At 39.2% G+C, this 24,387-nt stretch overlaps 1 protein-coding gene and 1 long non-coding RNA gene across 2 annotated transcripts; one reads left to right on the forward strand and one right to left on the reverse strand.

Annotated features, from left to right (window-relative positions):
- Positions 1-5,590: 5,590 nt before the first annotated feature.
- On the reverse strand, positions 5,591-11,443 carry LOC137856949 (uncharacterized). The gene is made up of 3 exons (XR_011096900.1): positions 11,296-11,443; positions 9,043-9,186; positions 5,591-5,728 (listed from the first exon to the last, which is right to left on the reverse strand). It is a non-coding gene; the product is annotated as an uncharacterized lncRNA (long non-coding RNA).
- LOC137856948 (alpha-1-antitrypsin-like) lies at positions 9,289-15,369 on the forward strand. Its single transcript, XM_068682871.1, has 6 exons — positions 9,289-9,504; positions 10,932-11,096; positions 11,176-11,845; positions 13,259-13,529; positions 14,150-14,297; positions 15,096-15,369. The coding sequence occupies exons 3-6, from the start codon at positions 11,188-11,190 to the stop codon at positions 15,285-15,287; spliced, it is 1,269 nt and encodes a 422-aa protein (XP_068538972.1). The 5' UTR covers positions 9,289-9,504; positions 10,932-11,096; positions 11,176-11,187; the 3' UTR covers positions 15,288-15,369.
- Positions 15,370-24,387: the final 9,018 nt, after the last annotated feature.

Consider the following 24,387-nt stretch of genomic DNA (forward strand, 5'->3'; position numbering starts at 1 on the left):
TACCTGAAAATCAAAGAAAACTTAGAAGGAGTGATCTTTATTTCATACACATACATGCATCGCTAACCAGCTGTACTAACAGATAGTGTGCCAGCAGCAAACTGTCAAATTAGATGGGGCTAATTAAACCTTATTACTTTGTTAGGCATGGCTCATTGAATGGCCACTGTGACTGTTTGCAGAAATTTGCCAATTACAGCCCTAATGAAACAAAAACATGAGACTAGAGTATTCTCTAATATCAATTACAAAACTCAACATGGTTGTCTCCCAAAGAAGTATAAACATGATACATCAGATAAGAGCAACATGCAAGCTGTGTTTATATTAGAGCTAAGAGACAAATAGTATTTCTTCAGCAAATGTGCTAAAGAGAAAAATGGAGCAAGCAAGCCAATGAGACATTTTAGTGCATGCAGAAATTGATCCAGTGTTTGCATGCCTGATGTAAAAATTTAGGCTGCTGTTGTAAAAAAAAATATCTTTTTTAAAGTCAATCATTACTACCCTAATAAAAGGTGAAATTACATATAGATAGCACCAATAAGACCTTTCTATAGTTGAACTTTCGACTATTGTAACTGTAGTTTTCAAATTTGGATTTTTAGAATTATATACTTTAAGCTACAGCAGGGCTCGTGGTTAAAAACATGAATTGGCCCACAGATATCAAGCACCTTAGCATTTCTTTCAGGCATCTGCCAAGTCTAAGCATGAAGTACAGATGAAGACATTTTTGTTTTGGCTGATAAACATAGATATAGAAACTCTGTTTTCAGCCATTCCAGTATAAGAATTTTGCCTTCTACATGACAGAGACAACAAGAAATATTTCAGTTTTTATAAATATCAGTTTTTCTTTGAATCCATAAATTCTATACATGGTTTAATGAATGAAAGAAAATGAAATTATATACCTTCTTTACTGAGATTTTAGAGACAAAGTATTATCTCTGAAGCTTTTCAATGTCAAAATTGTAATACAACATTTTGACTCATCTCTTTATAATAGAGTTTTGTTTCTCAGTGTGCTTCTCTGTTTGAGAGTGATTTTTGGATAGATATCTGTTAAGAGAAAACTGAAGTAAATTTTGAATGCATTTTAAAACTGTGAAATATGAAATTCAGTATCCTGCAGACATGATTTTAAGGGCAGTCAGGAACTGAACTCCTGCTGTATTATGTTTGATTGACATACAAATCCCAGTTCTACCTGGACACAGTAAGAATCATAAATCTAAGTTCCTTCTGGATAATTTGACAATCACATTTAACAATCACATTCATAATCTGTAATTGCCATAGTCAGTTTTTGAAATTCAAGTTATGCAAGTTATTATATTAAAGACTCATTCAATTAGCAATCTCCTGATTTAGAGATCTCATTAATCTCCAGCTACAGCATAAAAGAGCATGCAGGCTCTGTCAAACAGTGCAACATGGATAAGACAAATATTTTTAGGAAAAGAAAAGCAGGGAAGATTTTTAAATGAATCATCACCAGGTTGAGTGTAGTATATCTTCCATGAATCCTCCTTCCCTTCCGAAGGACTGCAGACTTTAAGGACAGGGGCATGGAAGACCTTTTAGTTCTGTTCTAAGAATCAAAATTAATGGAAAAATCTGAATACAACTGTGTATACTAGACATAGTCCAGGTAGGTTCTTCAGTGTAACACTGAATCCTGCTCCAGGGTCCCCCTCAGTAATCCCACATTGGCTGAATCCTTTCAGCAAATCTCCAGTTTGGTGTTGGGGTAAGTGTTCGTAAACTATGGCAATGTGTATACTGTCTTTGTGGACAGAACATGAAGACAGCCTTGACCCCTTTAGCCAGCTGATGTGGCTCATATTCATACCAGATATGTGATATGAATGTTATAGATCTTCTGGAGTAGGGTGGCTGTATTTGCTCTACAGGCCCTCACTCCTAGTCCTCCTTGGCAAAGGATGACATTTTGCTGCCTTGAGACATCATTTTCGTTTGTTTGTTTGTTTGTTTTTCTTTTCTTTATGTGTCCAAAATAACAGGAGAGTTGTGTAACAGCCTGAGGAAATGTTTATATAGAGTGGTTCTGGGGGTGGACGTTGAATTCAGCAGGGTGTAGCTTGGGCTGCCAGAGGTTGCAAGGCTTGCTGGGCTTTTGCTGATGAAGGGAACTAGGTAGCTTGTATTAGAGCTGCTTGGAGTATGTGTGAATGGCTTGAATGTGAATACAGTCATATGGTCAGGAATGAACTAAGATATAAATCTAGGTGTCTTTGTAGGCACATTTTGCAGGTTCACTCTCACCACATACGGGCTGCTCTAGTGGACCAGCTGCTGGCATGCAGAACTCTTGCTGACCTCCTTGTACAAGAGACTTCAAGCCAGCATCTCACAAAAACAGTGATATCTTAAGCAGATTTTAAAAGTTTCAAAACCAATCCATGTTGATTTTCAACCAGAGAAGAATGCCTGAACAGGCAAAATGTTTGCATTTGTGTCTCTGACAGATTACTCACAGTAGTGATGCTTGGTTGGGTTTACTTTGGTCATACAAGGAACCCAGAATTACTCCCAGCCCTTGTATACAACTCTTCTCTACAGCACTGAGTCTCTTTCCTTCTATCTTCTTCTTCAGCTGGCTGTGCTGTTGCACAGGTTTCCTGCTTGGGAAACTCTAAGTTTAACACAAAGAGGTGTGAAGATCTGTACCACAGTCCATTTCATTCTGGACACTGCACATTTCAAAGCACTGCTGTCTTCCATGCACTACTGTAAAGCACGTTTGCACTGAGTGAGACTCCTCAGTCTTAGAACCTTTGTAAAGGTGGTGTAAACTGTGCATGGCCCACTGAGCTCAGCCTCACTGTAAAAGTAACTCACCTATTCCCTCACCCAGATTTTTTTTTTCAGTTGCACTCCAACCAGCAAATAAATTAAGTAAATTCCTTTGTATTTGTGCACAAGAATCTTTAGTCACTGACTTCTAGCAACTTCTCCAGGATGTTGCCACAGTATAATGACTCACCTTCACTTCCTGATAGACTCAACAAGAGGATGCGTCTACATCTTCCAAGAACGTCCTTCTCTGGCACCTACAACCTAGAGACATTCCTCCAGGGGCTGGGTGTTACTAAGCTATTCTCCAACCATTCTGATCCACCAGAAATCACAAAGGAACACAAACTGAAGGTTTCAAAAGTAAGTTTGTTAAGAAAGGAATGGGGTAGTATGGACCTGAAAACCTTGAGCAAGAAAAGGTTTAAGAAGGCTCCCCATAGTCAGCAAAGTTAGTTGCTTTTAAACTACCTTTAATCACTTTTGCTACTCAAAAGATTGGGTTGAAGAATAAAGAAGTAAATCAGATAGACGTTTATACTGGAGATACTTCTCTCATTAAGCTGATGTGTCTCATTAGACTTCCAGCATCCAGGAACACTAACCTTTGGTCTTACCTATAGGACTTCCAAGTACCAAAGCTGTGTTAAACAGCTTTAGAAGCTGCTAAGAAAGCTACATGTATATAGCCCCCTATTCTTTCCCCATGGAGAAGAAACAACCTTTAGGACTACATTGTTTCAATATTCCATAATGTGCTTACTCTTCAAGGTGTAGTTGTACCACAGACCAATTTCATCTTGAGTAGTAGTGAAAAATAGTGGATTTCAGATTTCTTCTGTGTGGGATTGGTGACCTGTCTGTTTAATTCATACAACTCAGTCATCTGTCTGTGCAATATTTTCAGCCACAGGTAATGATCCTAACAAACCCAAAGGGATGTATTATTTTTTCAATGGCTTTTCATTAATCTTTTCTCTGGGGGGGGGGGGGGGGGGGCGTGGGGGGGGTGTTCAGTTTTTTTTTGTTTGTTTGTTTGCTTGTTTGTTTGTTTGTTTGTTTTCTGACAGCCAGGGTTTCTACATATTTATTTGCATCATGGATCTTTATCCACTGTTGAAATGGAAATGGTTACTTTCATCCCATAGAGCCGCCTGTCCACAAAACCCTACCGAATATGTATTAGAATATGACTTTGTCTACAGAAGTTATTTCTATGGAAGTGGATCTCACTTCTGCTTGTTCAGTCATTAAATTCATCTGTCCTTTCCTCTCATTGATTGTTGATCAGCATACCCACAACATCCTCTTTGTGTAAAAACTACAAATCCTGCTGATGACTAAACAGTCAGAGGTTGTTTCTGCTCTAAACACTAGTCCTACTAATAGGTAGATTTCCATGTGCTGATATATTCATCAAAAATGTATTTTACATGCCCAGGAAAATAGTTAATTTGGACTGTTATAACTCCTGGTCTGCAAACTATCCCTTGTTTCTCCACTTGCCAGAGAAAAGAATAAACAGAAGATATTGTTACAGCCTCTTTGGGGGGGCAGTTTGTTGAGCCATTTTTAGCTGGCTATTTTTAGCTGGTATCCTGAAAGCAAGATACGCACAACTTAAAAGTATGATGTAAAAATTTATTAGTTATAACAGAAAAAATATACTTAAGATTTAGCAAGCTCTCAGGCCAAACATCTGTATTCTACTCCCAGATTCTGACCAAAATTCAGGCAGGGGAGGATCAGATTCTGCAGCTCCCAGGTGTGGCAAAGCATCATCTGCCAGCTCCATCAACACTGATGACAGTGTCACTTCACCTGATGACCCAGCGATTCCTGGGTGACTAGCCCTTGACTAACCCGACTAGCCTTACTATTTTGTTTTCTTTGTTTTTTTCCTTTAGGAGATTAAACCTTTCCATACTGATGTTTTCTTCTTGAATCCCAGCAGTACTGCCAATCTCTGTCAATAGTTTTTATCTGTATCTGTAGTTAAAGTGCAGTCATTTGTTCTAGTAACAGGCAAATAGAAAGCTATGTTTAGCAGTATTGTCCCTGTTTCTGCCATTCCTGTAATGCTTATTCCTGTTCAGACGAGAACCACCTTTTAGAAAACAAAAACAACCCCTGACTCCCCCCCAGAAAACACACACACACACACAAAATATAAATAAAAATAAAAAATTGAAACCCATTTCAGCCTCTGAGAATTACATAGAAGAATACGTCCTGTACAAGATAGTTTATATCCATCTATCCATCAGACAATATTGGTCAACAATACTAAGGATGCTGAACCTGTATGAATGAAAAATAAAATACCCATTTTGAAGAGAGCAGAGCAATTGGATAGAAAAATTAGTCACACACATTTGCTTCATTAACTAGCTTCACACAAGTTATTGAGCTTTCTGTAGCAGTTGCTGCCTGAAAGCAGGCCTATGTGGTATTACACAGCACGTGTGATTCCAAGATGAGTCTGTGTGAGGCAGCTCCATTTCTGAAAGGATCATGAGGGCATCACTGGGAACTCTGAGAAGAAGACAAGGGTGCTTGTGTCTGCCAGGAAAGTGCAGTTACAGGAGGTGGTAGTTTCTCACAGGCTGTCACTACTTCTGAAGAGCACCATCAGCTACTTTTCAACCAGGGGTGCTTTGTGCTTTGGATACCAGCTGGCTGATCAGGGAGGATCAGAAGTTCCTGCAGCAGGTGGTAGGGTGGAGCCCATATAAGTGCTGAGATGCCACTAATGGAAGACTGTAAGCTCTCAGCTATGCTGCTTGAGGGGCAGGTGGAGTCTGGGAAGTGGGGACTCCCAAGGGTGGTGGAGGCTTGTGACTTCTTATGACTTCTGACACCAGGAGGATAGCTCCTACAGAAAAGGTCAGTGTCCTGGTAGCAGCTGTGGGGTAGGGAAATGTATCCAGTAAGGCAAGCAAGCTGGCTGCTTTTAAAGCAGTACTGTTATTCCTCATGTATTTTTCCCACTTATTTTTGTGGGGGCCAGAAGGACTTCTTTCTCTCCTTTACTGATCTCCTTCAGATCCAACAACTGTTCTGTGTCCTTTGTTCTATGTAGTGCCTCTACTGTGTGCAAGTCAACATCTAACTATGCTATCTCTTAAAGAAATGAAATTCCTCTTTATTATTCGTACCTGTACGTACCTTAAGTTTCCCTCTGTCTCACTTCTCAGTATTGTCTCTGCCTTTGACTAGCCTGACTCAGAGGACTGCAAGATATTCTGGTTTCCATTGTTGAAAAGTAAATGATGTCAGGTACAAGTAACGTTTCATTGTCACCTAAACTTTGCACACAATAAACAGCTAATCTAGTCAGGAATTCACAAAGTAAACTAACGTATCTTTTCATATATGCAGATTATGTGAAAATTCTGTATAGCTTTTTATTGTCATACACTTCAAAAGCACTGAGACTTAGGATTTATTCTATGTTGTTTTGTGTCTGTATCTGAAGACACACCCTTCAAGAAAAGGATACAGCTTAGCATGGACCTTCCCTCAAACCCTGAGAGGGAGAGGGGAACGCGGATGTGTGCTTCGTTTCTCTCCCTCTCTGACTGTTTGGGGAACAATCACTAGGAAGAAGTTCCACGTTCCTTCACTTTGACAGCAGGATTCTGAAGCCCTGCATGCAAGACCTTTGACAGCAATTATTCTCTCCATATGCCAGTGCATATAGAAAACATAGCTGAGCTTGCTCTATAACTGGAGGTTGAGCTAGCATGCAAGCAAATCCAGTGTTTCAAGCATGCTAGATGCCTCTCTTCAGAAGTGGCTTACAGCTGCTGTCCAAAGAATAGCTACATGAGGTGAAACACAGTATACTAGGACACTTCTGTTTTTCCCAAGGACTTGTTGGTTAAAGACAATATGTAAAGAAAAAAATAACTTACTCATACTAATCAATTCTCAGTGAGTTTTTCCTCTGTGACATTATGCAGCTGCTAACAGAAGCTGTGTCAACCTTTAGTATTTGCAATGCCTTTTAGCAAAGACCTCCACTGTTTAACATCTGGATGAAAATCTGGTTATTTTGAACATGGTATGTTTGTTTCATTAGATGCTTTTCAGATTTGTGCTCAGAGATACTGCTTTGTCATCCACTATTCATTTTTGCTCATCAGTCATCTACTATTCGTTTTTGCTCATCGGTTGTTTTTTAGTAATTTCAAGTCTTTGGTCTTCCTTGTTATCCTTCTATGTAAATCTTCCAATTCTATGAAATTCTTTCTGAAACTTTGAGTAAGAACTTCATGCAATCTTCAGGATGTAAACACATCCTGCAGCTGTACAGAGGCATACTGATACACGTTTTGTTCCATATTTCTTATTTGTAAGTAATTCTTAGTATTGAATTTGCTTTTTTAACCACAGTTGAACAGCTATCTGACCTTTTCAAAGTATAAATATGATACTTTTCTAGAGTTTTCTAGAGCAATGAAATGACTATATAATTGTTCACGCCCCCCAACACAGGTGTTTTTCATCTTTTGCTGACATGTAGATATAGACATGCTGACAAGATATAAGCATGTTAATTCCAGTATTCTCTGGGTTATTAATCATTCTTTTTGTACTTCAACAAAAATGTTATCGTTGGGAAACAAGGAAAGTATCTATGTGAAGGAACCACGTATGGATATTGCTTACACAAAAACCTATGACTTTGTGTCAAACTTGGCTTATGAGCATAAGTAAAAACCTATGTATAGTATCTGACTAGGTGGAAGTTCATGATTTAACATGATGAAATATTGGGAAGACTTGTTTCATAAAGATAATGAATATGATCTAGAAGAAGGTGCCAGCTTTATCTCTGGCTGTATAACCAAGGTTAAATATAGTATTACAGTATCACCTCTATCTTCACATTGTCTTTTGGTTTCTGGAATGGAAAAATGATAGTGAAACCAGCATGCCTAAGATAAATGAACAAACTTATCTGGGGGGAAGGGGTAGCACAGCTCATGGAGACAAGGGGAGAGTGAGGGAGCATAGTCTATTTGAGGTAAAAGTTCTTTCCTTTAGCAGAAAAAAACTTCAGAGACTTTTAATATGTTCAGAAGAGATAAAGCAGTGTACTACCTGAAAGTCTTTCAACCCACAAGGGCAGAATATTAAGTTCTTAACACAGTGCCATAGCTGCAATTAGAGTCTAGAGATGCTCAGGTATGGCCTACAGATTGATATTTAGTGGAGGTTTATTAAACACAGGAAGGAATACCACAAGACACTTGCTCATCTGTTATATTATTTCAAGATTGCCAGTCAATCTGTGTTAGTTTAATTTCAGAATATAAGAGGGTCTGTTATAGGAACTACTGAATGAAATTCTAAAGATATTTTTCTTTAAGAGCTCTGGTGAGCTTGTTGCAAATGTGGTCCAGCATGTAAAGGTGATAAGGAATACTAAACTATACGATACTCACTATCATTGTAACTTGTCCTTGTTCTTTCTCATTAGGAATGTGTTGTTGGGTACTGGTGCACTTTAAAGTCAGTGCTCTGAATATTGGATTGTTTATCTACTCAGTCCAATTCTATTAGTTCTTGCAAGCAGAGGACAATGGGTTTGCGCTTGTATAATGTATTATGTTTGTTTGGTCACAGTACGTGCACTTAAAAAATATTGGGATTGGTAAGATCTACAGAAACATTTAAAACTGTTCTGCTGAGAGAAATAAATGCTGAAAATGAAGCTTAGCTTTGGAAATTATTAGAACTTATTACCTGAAAAATTTGGCCTGTAAAGAGCTATGTAATTTCTGTATTTTTCTTAAGAGATAAGTTTCTGGTGAGACTAGGTATTTAACAAAGAGGAGATTTACAACAGTAGTAGGGTCTTTACATCCCCTAGATCTGTCTCTTTTTGTACTGGATTAAATTGAGTCTAGGCAATACTTAGTAGGAAACACAAGATGATTATGCCACTATGAAAGTAGGTTGCCATTGGAATAATATATGACTACAACATTCTAATACAACAACAAAAAAAGATAATCTAGTAAGGAAATAACATAAAGGAAAATATCCTAATTCTACTAGAATGTTTCTTGTAACTTAAGCAGCTGACATCAAGGTTTGGATGTGTAACAGGGTGGGAAAACAAGGGCAATGCCCTCAAGTGAGAGTCCCATGATAACTGTCAGTGGCTCCAGGAGGATGTATATATGATCAGATACTCAAAGAAGTTACCTTAAGCAGAGTCCAGTAGGCTGGGTAGCATGGCTGATAACAAGAGGTGTTCACCAAAGCTCCCTTGCCCTACCCCTGGCTGTCAGAGCTTAGTGCTGGGCAGAATTCACATCTTCGGATCAAGGGTAATCTCTGTCTCAGGTACTGCATAGAAAAAAGCAGCTGCCTTTGGCACCAAATCTCATTTTAATTAATATTTGTGTAGGTGTTGCGTACTGTTTGGGACATAACATTCCACTTTACTGACTGGCTTGGTCTGATGGTCTTCGCTCTGTTTGGAGTAGAGATGTGGACACATGAATATGATAGCCAAGAAAATTAGCTTCATCAGCATTTAGCTTTGTCCTTCTAGATAATCTATATTTGAGCCCATGTAATGTTTAACAGAGGAAAACAGCAGTGTGAGTAAAGCAGCCAGGAACAACACAACCTGTATGAGTGCAGAACCCTTCTGAATGCAATGTAAGTACCCAGATATCTTTACCTTAAATATTTTGGTGCAGCTATATGGCATTTAGCTAGTGAATCATGAAGCACATCTGCTTTCAAGGGTGAGACCTGGTTTCTAAGCACTCAAATAACAGCAGAATTTAATTTCAAGAAATATTGAATAGCAACTTGTAGGGGTATATTATAGCAGTTCCACAAGTACAACTCTGTTCTGAATATTTATCCAAAATAGTTCTTTCATATCTAGAATAAACCTGCTTCATTAACAAGAGAGAAAATATTCTTACTTCCCAACTGTCAGTCTAGCTTGTTATCCTTAGTGAGACTCCCTAAAGCTTACAATGAACCAAAACTCTGGTGGGCATGAGGCGTCTTATTTACACCAGTGTGGTCCAGACAGGATTCATAAAGCTAATTTTGCTATGCCAAGCTCCCCATAAGTCCTGATTTACTCAGATCTCACAGTAAATCTGCAGAAGGACAAGCTTTGTCCTTTTCACCCAAATCTGAGTGGACAGAATGCTGATGCAGGTTGGTTGAAATCCGAAGGAAAATCCTTCCTGCTTTTACTGAGCCTGTGTTTCTGGGTGCTTTAGCCACCAGTTGTAAGGTGATCATATAACTCATGCACTCTTCTTCCCAAAAGCTATTCCACTTTAAGTAAGATACTGGGTGAAGTCTGTTTGGAGTTGTTTTTCTATTCTTTAGTACAAATTTTAACTGGAATAGCTCTTGTCTCTTATTTGATAAAGTCAACTTTCTAGACACTATGAAGGACACTACAAAGCATACTTGCAGGTTCTTAGTCTAATAGGTAAGAATAGAAGTCATCAGCAAACAAAAAATTACTACAGTTGTCAGAAATAACAAAGATACCACAACCCAGACTCTTTCCTGAATGACTCTAGCTGAGGTATTATGTGCCTTATGGAAACATGCTTCCCTGCTATACAATGTTTGGAGAGACAGGAGGGGCCAATCCCAGTGCAGTGGCCTCACCCTCTGGCTGTGCTGGGACTGTACAAACAGGGAAAGCCATCTGAAAGGCATGTGTCTGTGGAGTGGTGGTTTAAAATACTAAAATAAAGCAACATGTTCTGATCTAACCAGGTATTGAAGCAGAAAAACGTTACTTGCTCCCTTATAATTACTCACTTTTTATGTTAAAATGAGGCAGGATTGGGGGTGAAGGGGAGATGACACATGACTTTTGGCTGTTGCAGTCTTGTATTTTTTTCCATTGACATAGCTTGCTGATTTGACATAAATATCATTCAGGCACTAATATGATAATCCTCAATTCTTTGAGGTAAACATAGAAGTAAGAGTAGCTCCCAATGTGTTACCTCACCATAAAATGGAGATGAAAAAACAACCAACCTTTTAATTTCTCTTCCTCTGATTTTTCTTTAATACTCCTGTGCTTTTCTCTCCACAAGCTTCCAGTAACAAAGGACTCCTGCAGCTGGAGGAAAGCAGAACTGAAGTGGGCAGTACTGGATAGGAATTATAATCTACGATCAGAAGCAGCAGCATCTCAAAACACTGCCATAGAAAAGGCGAAGATCAGGAGATTAACGCCAATTAACAAATAGCTGTTGAAGGTAGTAGCAGAGAGAAATAAAAGATGAGATGTTGACTGACTGTTCTACAGGATCTGAAACCATTTCTTTGTCTCCTCAGTAGCTGCAAAGGATGATGAAGGCCACCCTCACGGTATCCTTTCTGGTGGCTGTGCTTTACCCTGCTGTTCACAGCATGATCCAGCCTGACCACCGTGATGATGAGCCCCAGGCAACTCACCTCCAGGAGCGGCATTCCCATGAGGGAGATCCTCTTGGGTTCTGCCAACGGATAGTCCCCAGCAACACGGACTTTGCCTTCAGGTTTTACAGGCAAGCGTCTGCCCAGGCACCTGGCAAGAACATTTTCTTCTCCCCAGTCAGTGTGTCTGCTGCCTTTGCCCTGCTGGCCCTGGGCTCCAGAGCTGCAAGCCGGGTTCAGGTGCTGGAGGGGCTGGCCTTTAATCTCACCAGCACCCGGGAGGAGGAGATACATGATGGCTTTCGTCATCTCCTCTCCTTGCTGAACCGTCCTGGCAGTCAGGTGCAGCTGAGCATGGGGAACACCCTGTTCATAGATGAACACTTGAAGCCGCTGAAAACATTTCTGAAGGATATCCAAAAAACATACAAGGGAAAAATTATTTCTAGTAACTTCCAGAATTCAACTGAAGCTAAGAAAGTGATCAATGATCACATAAAGAACCAAACTCATGGGAAGATAAATCAAATGCTTACAGACCTTGATCCAAACTCTCTAATGGTACTTGTTAATTATATTTATTTCAAAGGTAAGTTATACAGATGTTACTGCAATACTTCAGTTTGGCCTGGACTGAACCAAATATCCCAGATTAATTCTGAATTATTCTTAAAAGAAAGGGCAGTGTTAAGACTAGGCTATTATAAGAAACATTGAAAGTTCTCATTCGTTGAAACTTTCTAAATCCAATTTTTTTCTAAGCTTGCAGACACAAAAGTTCACTCTGCAATTTTCAAGTTTTATGGAATTGTCAGACTGCAAGAGATTTATGCAGTTTTATTTAGATTTATTATTTATTCAGATTTATTATGATTTATAATAGAGATTTATTATATTAATTTTTTCTACCAGACTTCCTAGACTTTCTACTTATTTCAAAAATTATTCTGCTATTTTTTTTACATGCTGTATGAAGTAGAAAAATAAAATCCGAGGAAGTTATCAAAAATTGCCAAACACTTTAATTTACAGTCCATATCTGTTTGTGTACATACCTATGGAGCTGGGCTCTAAATGACAGCTTGTCATCCCATTTTATTTATAGATACACATACATACACCAAGAGGTACTTGAGAATGTACTGATTTGTCAATGATTAAATTACTCTTAAACATTATGTCAATTTATAGCAGCATGCAGGACATAAATTGAATTTACCACCCAGAAGGCAATGTTAGAAAATAGAAGAGCATTCAGTAAAATAGATTTTACTTCATGTACTCTGTTAAATCTAGGTACCCTAGTCTCAAGTGCACTAGCCTGAGGTTTTTCTTTATGATGGGACAGACAAAAGATCAAACTTAGAAAATAACCAGAGTACAACAATGTTTACATTTTATTACTTATTTTTCAATTTTAGTTCTATTCAGTACTTTAAAAAAAAAAAAAATGTGATCCCTGCATTGGAGGTTAAAGCCCTGGAAACTCACTTAGTTGATCATAACTCCACTACAGTAAACAATCAACATATTATGATATGGCCCAAAAGTTCAGGTTCTTGCGTATAAGCTTTTCCTTTGTGCTACAAGATGAAGAACAGATGAAAAAGCATGGAAGGAGATCAATGTACTACCTTTTAAAAAGGAAAAAGGTAGTCATCTGCTGTGGAACTTGCTTTATAAGCAAAATTATTGTAAAGAAACTCATTAGTTTCTTGTCAACCATCAATTTTCTCAAATAAAAGTTTATGATGAAGTTACTGTTAATTTATTTGACTTAGAAAAGGTATTGTATGAGTCCATGTGAACTTTAACCTGGGATATTTGACCATTGAACACATTACGGCAAAGATCTTGAATGAATTTTGAATGCCTCTGATCTTTGAGTATGAGTGTAAATCTTCATATATGGATTTATCTGTTGTAAATTAGTCTGGACTATACTAATATATCCTACTTAGAATACAATTACATGTTTATTTTTTTCTCTCTTGGTTTTAAGCCTACTGGGAAAATCCTTTCAATGTGAAGGGGACTCGCAAGGATTATTTCTATGTGAATGCAAAGACCTCAGTTGAAGTGAAGATGATGACTCGAGATAGCTTTTATAAAATGTATTCTGACAAGATGCTGTCTTGCAAGGTGGTGCAGATTCCTTACAAGGGAGATGTTGCAGCGTTGTTTGTCCTGCCTAATGAAGGAAAAATGAAATGGTTGGAGAACACCTTGACAAAAGAAACTGTGTCTAAATGGGAAAAATTACTTGAAAGACGGTAAATTCTAATTTGATGCTTCACAGTAGTCAGAATCTGAAGTCTAAATACTATAATCAAGTTTTACAGTTATTAATTCAGGTGCTCATTGAAGAATTATGTATGGGACAGATATAAAGGAACAGATCGAATGACTTTTATTTGATACACTTAGCAACAATTGGAATCAGCATAGCCTTTTGATGAGGGAAGAGCTCTGTGACCTGGGAAATTCACTTTCTTCTCATGCATTTTTAGTTAATCTTAAGTTTCTCCACTTCTTTTCTCTCAAATCCAATGTGTTAATATCAGTAACATAGCAATATAACATAGCAATAAGATCCCTCAGGAAATGGGGTGTGATTTACAAAAGAAAAACCTTCAGGGCTAGAAAACTAATGCAAATGCATCCACTAACATGCTGGCACCACTGCTGCTTGTTGTCCATTCAAGTGGTAGTTGTGGGATTAAAAATCCCATCTTTCTCCTACCACATTTTCCTATCCTCCAGACCATTGTCTTGCTATTTTGTATAAATCTGAAGACTGGCTTCTTAGCACAAAAGAATAACCAACAAGTTGGGAGAGTTCAAGATATACTTTGGTTGCAATAACTACCATAATTTTCTTTTAAATTAACAGGAGGGTAGAAGTGTATATTCCAAAGCTATCTATTTCTGGTACCTATGACTTAAAGAAAATGTTCATGAATCTGGGTGTAACAGATGTGTTTTCTGACTGGGCTGATCTGTCTGGAATAACAGGAAAGCCTGATCTGAAGATTTCAAGAGTAAGTCTATCAACAGAAATGATGGTCTGTGGATTCCTTGATAACCATTTATCTTTAAGTCATGTTGTGAAATGTTTCTTATCACTGGAAATGGTTGGCATTTTGTGAACTAGAACACTTTAGCTAGTACAGTAAGTTCTCTGAGGTTTGTACAAGATCTGGAGATAAGAGTACTGTCTTCCTTCTGACAAGCTGAGACTCGTGGCCAAGCTTGGAAGAGGTATATCACTTGTCCCAGGAACAAAATACAGCCTAGCTTCTGCATGTGAAAGGAGCCTCCATGGATACCTGTTGGGGGTGCTTTGCATGAATGTACTTAGCAGGAAAAATAACCCTTATTTATAATGTGTGCATTCTCTAATTTAAAGGATTTTAAAACCTTTTCCATAGAAGACAATGACAAGTGCTAATCACATAAGATGGACCAGATTTGAGGAAAGCATCCCACTTCCTGGGAGGAAAAGATAATGTGAAGAGATGTAATTATTGCTTTCATAATGGCTGTTAAATTGTTAACAACATAGTATTATGGGGTTAGAGAAACAAAGCTTAGTACCAACAATTTGATATGAAGATTGATTTTTCTACTGCGGTAGAAACTGTGGTGAGGAATACTGAATGGGAAAATACTTGCTCATTAAGACAACGTTGCTGAACAACTTCTATGGGATGCAATTGTGTTGTTCATGACCTATCAGCAATTCTGTGAAAGGCAATAGCTCAATTAACTTAGTGCTAATTTTAGTCATTCCACACCTGTCCTGTATGTATGCTAATTCTTGCTGTGTTTTATTGTAGGCTATGCACAAGTCACTGCTGAATATTCATGAAAATGGCACAGAGGCTGCAGCAGTCACTGGCACAGACTTTGCTCCTCATTCTGTTCCTCCTGTTTTAAAATTCAATCGTCCATTTTTGTTGTTGATTGTTGATCAATATACTCAAAGCATCCTCTTCATGGGAAAAATTGTGAACCCTAATGAAAAATGAGTGGTCCATAGCATGTCTTTTTGATTTAACTGCATTCTTGATGCATTTATAGTCTGCAATTAAAACCATATCAAAGCTGTTACGAACATTGTTTTTTTTTCCAAAAAAAATGATTGAGGCAAGAATACAGTCAGTATTAAAATTGTTGTTCTTACTCCCTTTTCCAGTAGAAAATAATTACCAAGATATACTTATTAGTGAATTATGAAAAAGTGTATATACTAGTCTTCTAATGGCCACTATATGTTATCTTTGAAAGATAAGAGAAACAGTTTAAATCCTTTTTAGTAAATAATGAATGAACAAACAGGCTGCTCCTGAGTAGTGAGTGGGAAGCAAGGAAAATGTTAATGTTTTCTCCAGCTGCCTCCAACTCTTATGTGGTCTTGGAGAGATGATGTGAGAAATTAACATTTAAATGCAGTCCACCCAGGGATGTCTTAGGCTTTCTCTTCCGTGTGGATGTCTTTTATGGAAAACCATTAGAATAGAATAATAGAATATCATGAGTTGGAAGAGACCCACAAGAATCATTGGGTCAAACTCCTGACTTCTCATTGGACCATCCAAAAATTAAAACATATTGGAGTGCACTGTCCAACCACTTCTTGAATTCTGGCAGGCTTGGTGCTGTGACCGCTTCCCTGGGCAGCCTGTTCTACCACCACCCTCTCAGTGCAGAACCTTTTCCTAGCACACAGCCTCACCCTCCCCTGTCCCAGCTCCATGCCATCCCCTTGGGTCCTGTCGCTGTCCCCAGAGAGCAGAGCTCAGTGCCTGTCCCTCTGCTCCCCTCATGAGGGAGCTGCAGGCCCCCACAAGGCCTCCCCTCAGCCTGCTCTGCTCCAGACTGAACAAACCAAGGGGCCTTAGCTGTTTCTCATATTCTTCTCATATCTTTCTCTCTAGACCCTTCACCACCTTTGCATCCATCCTTCAGATGCTCTTTAATACTTTTATGCCCTTATAGTGTGGCATCCAAAACTGCACATGGTACTTGAGCTGAGGCTGCACCATTACAGAGTAGTGGGGACAATCATTTCTATTTACAGGCTAGTAATGAAAAAAAATAATTTATTTGTGTGAGAAAATGATTGTTCAGCCTTCTGAGGATGTCTGTGCCAGTTTGACATCTCTTGATGTGGCCTTATTGATCCAAGGTAGTGTCAAAATCCAGAGTCAAGACTTGGCACTTGTGAGGGTCTGCAGCACCAAGAAAAGAGATCTGCTAACAAATACAGCTGGTCTTGTGTGGTATCAACCTGATTTACTGTTCCATCCCTTGGGTTCAACAGCAACTATTTAAGAAGGATAAATGTATTTAATGTTGGTCAAGTGCAGAACAGCCCTTTGTGTTGTATCTCATTCATTTTCTTTAAATATATGGGGCTGGACAATTAAGAATTTTTAGTCAATAGGTCATGAGGTCAATTTGATAATTGTAGTTAGTAGCATTAGAACAAATCTCTTTTTGTAGAGACCAACCTTCCCAAAACAACAGTATCTTCCAATCCTCCCCCCCTCCCCCCCCCCCATCATACACCCCAGTGCCAAGCCTTTGCAGTTAAGAGTATTTTCCTTAGATACTGGACATTCAGGAATACTCATGTCCACATCCCTCCCTTTCCTGAAGGCAGACAATCATGTACTTCCAACATCCTGGTCAGGCTGGACCTGCAAGACTGCTAGACCTCCAGGTCTATTTAGCATTAGACATGGAGTGCTGGAAAAGATATTTTCCTGGTAGATTGAAATCCATGTTTACTCCTCCCTGGGTGGAGGATGGTTTGGAGTTGGATTTGGCAAATAAATCCTAATGAACTCTGCAAACCACACTGGTGAGTGAGTGATGGATGAAGCAATGATATTTTGTGACATTGGAAGGGCTCATAAGGTAAGCGAGATGTAACTTAAAATTGTGGAGGGGATTAATCACTTTCAGACCTTGGAAGGAGAAGTCCTTTCCCATACCTTCCTTCCTTTACAGCATTCATAGCTGATGTCATGAATGTCCACTGCTGTCTACTTTGTGTTGTCTTCTTCAAGTTCCCCTTTAAGATAAAAGACCTTTAACAGGCGTCTTAATGTGGAAGCAGTGGCTAAAACATACCTAGGGGATATTTCAGTTGTCCCAACACCCAAAAAGTGCTTGTGTTGCAAGATTATAGATTAAATATAAATTAAATCTTGTGCTTCATCAAGAAATAATGGTTCAGAAAGATATGATTACCTGGAAGTGGTAAAACAAGCACTGAGATTAATTCTATTTCCAGAGTTTACATCTATGCTTCATAACAAAGTGCTCCATGGTCTATTCACTGGTTCTGAGCTCAGCTGTCTCATCACAGCCCATTTTGATGTTGCTTAACTCTGACCCTGCAAGACAGCAGGGCTGCCTATTGGAAATGGCTCCTGGCTTGGGTTAACCCTGAAAACGTGCATAAAACTTGTCTGGAAGGATTGGCATGCACAATACCTGTATCAGGAACAGTACTAAAAATGCAAGAATGAGTAATTGCAGGCTTAAGGTCTGTGCTCTTGTGCTGTCTGGTATAAAAGTACAAATGGAGACAGAATAATCAACAAGAGTGGGAAACTCCCTCTGTCATTCAGCCCTATAAGCTCTAGCACAGGTTTTCTGAATGCTGCTTAGTCATGCTGGAAGGCCTTCACCAGCTACTTCCCAAACTACAAGAGAACTAGAGGTCCTTCCCCCTCTGTGGACCAAACTAAGCAGTTCAGGAAACACTTCAAAAACAAAGCAAGCTGCAAACTGTGAGACTCCCATGCATTTGCTAAGGATGTGTTTTGACAGGTTCTTCTGACTGGTGCTTTGTGTCTGCTGTCACAATAAGTAAATGGACATTTTCAAAAGTCTTCTCTTCATCAAGGATTTGTCCTGGTCCTCAGATAACACAGAAATAATCTGATGATGCAAACAACTGAAATACCTCACATCTGAGCATGCAAAAACTTTCATGAAGTGGAAAGTTTGTAAATTGAATTCTATTCTATGAACTTAGATATAGTGTAAAATATGCATATATGCATAGCCACTGTCTGCCCCCTTCCCACCAAATAAATAAATAAACAAATAAATAAATAAATAAAATCTTAAAATAAAAAGATTTTTTTATTAACCAGAAGGTCTGTATTTCAATCTTTCTGAAAAAAAGGGTTTAGAGACCTGACGGTTTTTGACTCTTGTGCAAGCCCTTTTCTGGTTGCTGCCCTGCCTCTGCAAACTGGATTAAGCTGTCAGGAAAAGGCCATTGGAGAGTTTCCCTTGGCAGATGGATCACTGTTGAGAAAGGCTCAACATCCAAGGTTAATTGCATTCAGCTCTCCTTCTAGCAGCCATGCAGAGATGAAGGGGATGAGGTGCACAGCTCCCCATTCCTCAAATCTCACAGTGATGTTAAATAAAGCAGACCATGACTGCAGTAATACAAAAGCCAAGCTAGCACTGAATCAGAGATATGTGTTCAGATCCCCCATGGTCACTTTACTCTCATAGTGTTGGGCTAAAAGGGAAACTCATAGATTTTGATTGCTAATTGTTTTTAGAAATGGTTTCACTGACTGCTGAGAAAGACAAACGTTGATATAATCTGATCAAGTAATAACCAGAGGAGTTCTCAAAAGGCCAAAGGAATGAGTTGATTCTGGTGTGGCAGACACACAAAATCGATGTACTTCAAGAAGCCTTGAATTTGTTTTTATATCTTCTTGACATATGACTGCAAGCAATGTTCCTTTGTTGCTCTTGAGACTGTTATTCCTGGCTCTCATCAGTCCCGTGCCACAAGCAGAACAAGAAAACTACACACCTCAGGAGAAGCATTAACATAAGGGACATCCTTTGGGGTCCTGTCAACAGGACCCTACTGTTGTTTCCAGCAACGTGAACTTTGCCTTCAGATTTTGCAGGTAAGTGGCCACCCAGGCATCTAGCAAGAATATTTTCTTCTCCTCAGTCAACATCTCCACTATCTTTGTCCTGATGATCCTGGGCTTCAGGTCTGCCAGTTGTGCTCAAGTTCTTGCCTTTACCATCATCAACACTTGGGAAGGTCTAACACCTTGTTTTACTATCATTTATTCCAGCTGCTACATGTTTTTAAAAATTATGAGCATTACATGTCATCTCTAAGTTCTTGTATACTTAATTAAATTTTTGGGCCAACAGTCATAACTACATGAGTTTGATGTATCTTTTGGAAAAAAAATAAATAAATTTGAAACTCATATTTTGGTTCTGTAGAGTTTATCCACAATTACTTCCTTTTTCTCCCTTTTTATTTTAATATATTCAGAGTAGTTCTGAAAAGCCTTTGTAACGTCAAGTGGATCTACAGTCCCTGTATCTTCATGTGGGAACTTTGTGGAAAATATTTCAGTAAAACTTGAGATGAGTTCTCAGTGAGGAATACTCATCTTGAACATTAAAAAGCCGTTGGATTGACACCAATGCAATTCACATCAGGCCTTATAGATACATGCTCTTGGAAATGCAGTTTAAGTGCTGGAAGATTAGGCACAGACAAAGCAGAAAACTTACAATATTGTTTTCTGCAAACCGATGAAAGTGATCATCTGAAGTTTTTAGAATCACACCCTGGTAATACAAGAACTTTATTTCCTTCTGAGATAAATCACAAAAGAAAATAATAGCATTATTTGGTTCTGTTTATATGACTTACATCTAGCAGGCTATGAGTTCATATGAAATTTTAGTTCTGAGATTCCTATTGCATTAGCTAAAGAGGCTGGAAACAAAGTGGTCTAGTTTCTATTCTCAGTTCTGTCACAGATTAGCCTTCAGGTGTTTTTTTTCCTTCTATCAGTCATGCTGTTTTGGAATTGAAGCCAGCAGTACTGTCCCTATCCAACGAAAAAGTCTGAATATTTGTAAGATACACGGAGATTAGAGTTGGGATGCCATTCAGAGAGAAGTAGATAAAATTACTGGGAAGAATTTATTTTTATTCCAGTTAGAGCTGTTTTGCAATGATGCTAGTCTCCTGATATTAATAGCTATTTATGTCAAGAGGTTTATTTAAATAAACTTTTGCAGACAGACCTTCAGTTCTACATCTTTATAAGGCAACAAGATGACATTTCCCTTGTTCTATCATTACCATCTTGCTGATGTTTTTCTTTCAAATATCCTTTGCCCTGGAAAACCTAGAAATATAACTTGCAAAGCTGGTATATCATAATTTGAAGATCAGGCACAGACTGGAGTAGCTTAGTGATATGGGATAAAACTGCTCCTGTAAGGAGGAACCAAAACACCAGAGTCACTGGCTCCTCACTTGACAGTAGGAAAAGAAATAATTAAATTATTCCCTTAATTATTTCCACATTATCAGGCCAATTGGAAAAGCACTTCTTTCAGTCATTTGTAAGAATTCCCTGGCTCCTGGAGCAAGAGTTCTTCCATCTCAGCCACTGCTTTCCTCAGAGAACCCAGGGATTCCGTACACAGCTCTGCAAATTTACACTGCACGGTTCTCCTTTCTGCAAAAGTCTGCGCAGACTTTCCAGCTTAGCCTCATATTTCACAGTGACATCCGTTCTGGGTACAGGATTTTCAGTTCAGACATTTGCACCAATGCATAGAAAAATGAAAACAAACACACACACACACAAAAACAAACAAACAAACAAACAAAAAACAGCTTTATGGTCTTTGGGATACCACAGACTCTGCAATCTGGCAAGTAAGCTGGTGATACTCATGTGAGGCGATTCGCCCTCATTCCCCATTGCATTCAACAGGAGAGACTTGTGTTTTCCAAAAGCATCTATTTTTTTTCTGCACCTAGTACCTAGGGGAGCTTTACACAGGACTAGGTGTGGCTGGTGCATTCACTAAACATGCTGATCTGAAAACATGGAGAAACTGATTGCTTCAAAGTTTGCAGACAAAAATGGTCACCTACGGGCCTGATGAGACTGATGTTCTCAACCTTGCCTAGGATGAGACTTGGGCCAGAGTCAGAGAAGGTCTGGGAGCAGTGATCAGGGACAGAAGCAAATTCCCACCCTCTTTCCTGACACGAGTGCTACTGCATGTCCTAGGAAAAAAGAGAGGAATTGCTGCAGAAGCTCTGCTCTTCTCAGCAGTTCCTCCCTGAAAACAGTAGCATCCTTCAGATGGTTAGCCAAGTATTAGGGATGGGCTGAAAGATTCATACTATCTATGTTAACAAGCCTAGACTTGAGAAAAATAACTTGTCTTTGCTAGAGTTAAGCAACAGCATACATGTACTTGATCCTGCTGAACCTCGATTGCTTTAAGTGACACTGTGATAAACTTTCTGGGTACTTGTATACCTAGTGAAAAAAACTCTAAATTTGAAATTCTGACCAACTCTTTCTTGTAAGAGATAGCAGTGACATAACAGTAACTATGCTGGGTAGATCCTTATGTGTAAGATGAATTGTAGATTTACTTAGTGAAATTACGTACACTGAATGGAAATAACTAGTCATTGCTTATTAGGATGAGTGCCATTCATCTCATCCTTAAATAACCTTCTAAATATTTAAGTAGTGCCTATTTATCTCAGCTCACTCTGAGAAGGATACCAATGGAAGTAACATGTAGTATTTATACACTTCTTGCCTACTCTATACATATGTAGCAAGGGGGTAAGAAAATATCTCTTTCCCTCAGCTAATATTTTGCCATGATAAAGTCTCCCCTTTTGTTCTATCATATTTTGGCTGCTTTTCAAGCCATGCTGATACTTTGCTTTTCATCTAGTGTTTCTGTAGTTTCCAAAATACCCACCAAAGGCCTCTCTAAAATCTGCCTAATACTCCTCCTGACAATCATTTATGTAATAACTTAGTGAGCTCTTCAAAGAACACGAGTTAGTGTATATCTTCAACATGAACTGCAAGGCAACATGGAGAAACTGAGCTGTTCCTGACAAAACTTGCTGCTGCTTCAGGAACTGAGTTAGATGGCATCCTGGCATAGGATGTCCCATGCAAAGAGTTTGGTAGGACACACCACCCATTTTACAACTAGACTTTATTCAGGCCCTTTCTTAGATTACCAGTTCTTCTAGTATTCTGTTTTCTAAAGCTCATTTACCGCTGCTCTGCCACACTACCTTGCAAAGCTCTTTTGTCCACAGTTTAGTTCAAACATAAGAATAGCAAGGCCATTGCTCTTGCTCTATTCTCAGAGCCCTAGATGCTGGCATTATTTTGTTTATATGACAGGAAAATAGACTTACAATGTTTGTTGTCCAAAAAAAAAAATAGCTTACTCAGTCTTTACCTTGCAAATAAATCTTATTTGCTCTGTTTAATATTTACCAGTGGGCATTGACTTAATACTAGCCAGCAAAACGAAGAATAGGGAAGGAGCACCGTGAAAGAGAGATCCAGCAGACTCTTTACACTGCGCTGTAAGTACCATATTACACTTTCTAAGAAGACTTTGAATCCTTGTTGTTTTTAATTTCTGCCATTTATTACAAAATATTAATTACTGAATGATTTAATGACTGAAGTACTGCAAAGGATAGATGCAAACTATTCAGAAGGGATGGGCTAGGATGGAGAGTCAAGGGGTTGGGAGCCTTGTAAGTTAGAGAGTTTTTTGATTGTCTAGAGCGGGACAATGGTGATGACAGGGTTGAGTGTTTATGGGTAAGAACTGGGAGAAGGCCAGTGAGGCAGATGTCGTGGTGGGAGTCTGTTATAGATTGCCCACCCAGGCTGAAGAGGCAGATAAAATATTCTATAAGCATCTGGGAGAAGTCTCACAATCGCTAGCCCTTGTTCTTGGTGGGGACTTCAACTTACCAGATGTCCTCTGGAAATACATCATAGCAGAGAGGAAAGAGTCTAGGAAGTTTCTGGACTGTGTGGAAGATAAATTCCTGAAACAGCTGGTGAGACAACAAGAGATGGTGCCCCGCCAGACCTTGTGCAGAGGCTGGAGGCTGTCTTGGGCACAGCAGTCATGGATTAATAGTTTTTGAACCTTGGAAAATTAAGACTGGACTTCTGGAGGGCAGACTTTGGCCTGTATAGGAGACAGGTTGATGGAGTCCCTTGGGAGGAAGTCCTGAAGGGCAAAGGAGTCCAGAAAGGCTGGACACTCTTCAAGAAGGAATTTTTAAAGGCTCATGAGCAGTCTATCTCCACGTACAAAGAGATGAGCTGGTGCAGAAGAACTGTATGGCTGAACAGAGAGCTGTGGCTGGAACTCAGAAAGAAAAAGAGGGTTTATGACCTTTGGAAAAAGGGGCAGGCCACTCAGGAGGACTATAAAATGTTGTGAGGCTGTGCAGGGAGGAAATTAGAAGGGCAAAAGCCTCGATCTATCTACTGGTGTTAAAGACTGCAAAATGTTTTGTTTTGTTTTATTTTGTTTTAATACATAAACAAGAGAATGAGGATTAAGGAGAATCTCCATCCTTTATTGGATGTGCGTAGAAACACAGTGACAAAAGATGTGGAAAAGGCTGAGGTAGTTGACCAATTGTTCTATGGGTACTCAGTCCCCTCAGCTGGTAGATAGGGACAGGGTGCAGAAAGAAGCCTTCATAATCCATGAGGAAATGGTTAGCAACCTACTAAACTACTTAGATGTACACAAGTCTATGGGGCCAGATGGGATCCACCCAAGGGTACTGAGAGAGTTGGCTCACCAAGCCACTTTCCATCATTTATCAATGGTCCTGGCATCAGGGTAGGTCCCAGTTAACTGGTAGCTAGCAAATGCAATGCCTGTCTACAAGAGGAGATGGAAGGAGGACCTGGAAAACTACAGACATGTCACTCTGACATCAGTGCTGGGGAAGCTCATGGAGAAGATTATCTTGAGTGCCATCATGCAGCGTCTATAGGCCAACCAGGCATTCAGGCCCAGTCAGCACAGGCTTATGAAAGGCAGGTCCTGCCAGATGAACCTGATCTCCTTCTCTGACAAGGTGGTGTGTTCAGTAGATGAGGGAAAGGCTGTGGATGAGGTCTACCTAGATTTCAGTAAGGCTTTTGACACTGTTTCCCACATCGTTCTCCTGAAGAGGCTGGCTGCTCATGGCTTGGATGAGTGTACACTTTGTTG

This window comes from Anas acuta, chromosome 5, assembly GCF_963932015.1.
Source record: "Anas acuta chromosome 5, bAnaAcu1.1, whole genome shotgun sequence".
NCBI lineage: Eukaryota > Metazoa > Chordata > Aves > Anseriformes > Anatidae > Anas > Anas acuta.

Excerpts from the sequence above, each read along its gene's own strand:
- LOC137856948 (XM_068682871.1), top strand. The coding sequence starts at position 11,188 with ATGATGAAGGCCACCCTCACGGTATCCTTTCTGGTGGCTGTGCTTTAC. Across the intron at positions 11,846-13,258 it reads TAATTATATTTATTTCAAAG|CCTACTGGGAAAATCCTTTC; the intron begins GTAAGTTATACA and ends CTTGGTTTTAAG. Across the intron at positions 14,298-15,095 it reads CTGATCTGAAGATTTCAAGA|GCTATGCACAAGTCACTGCT; the intron begins GTAAGTCTATCA and ends GTTTTATTGTAG.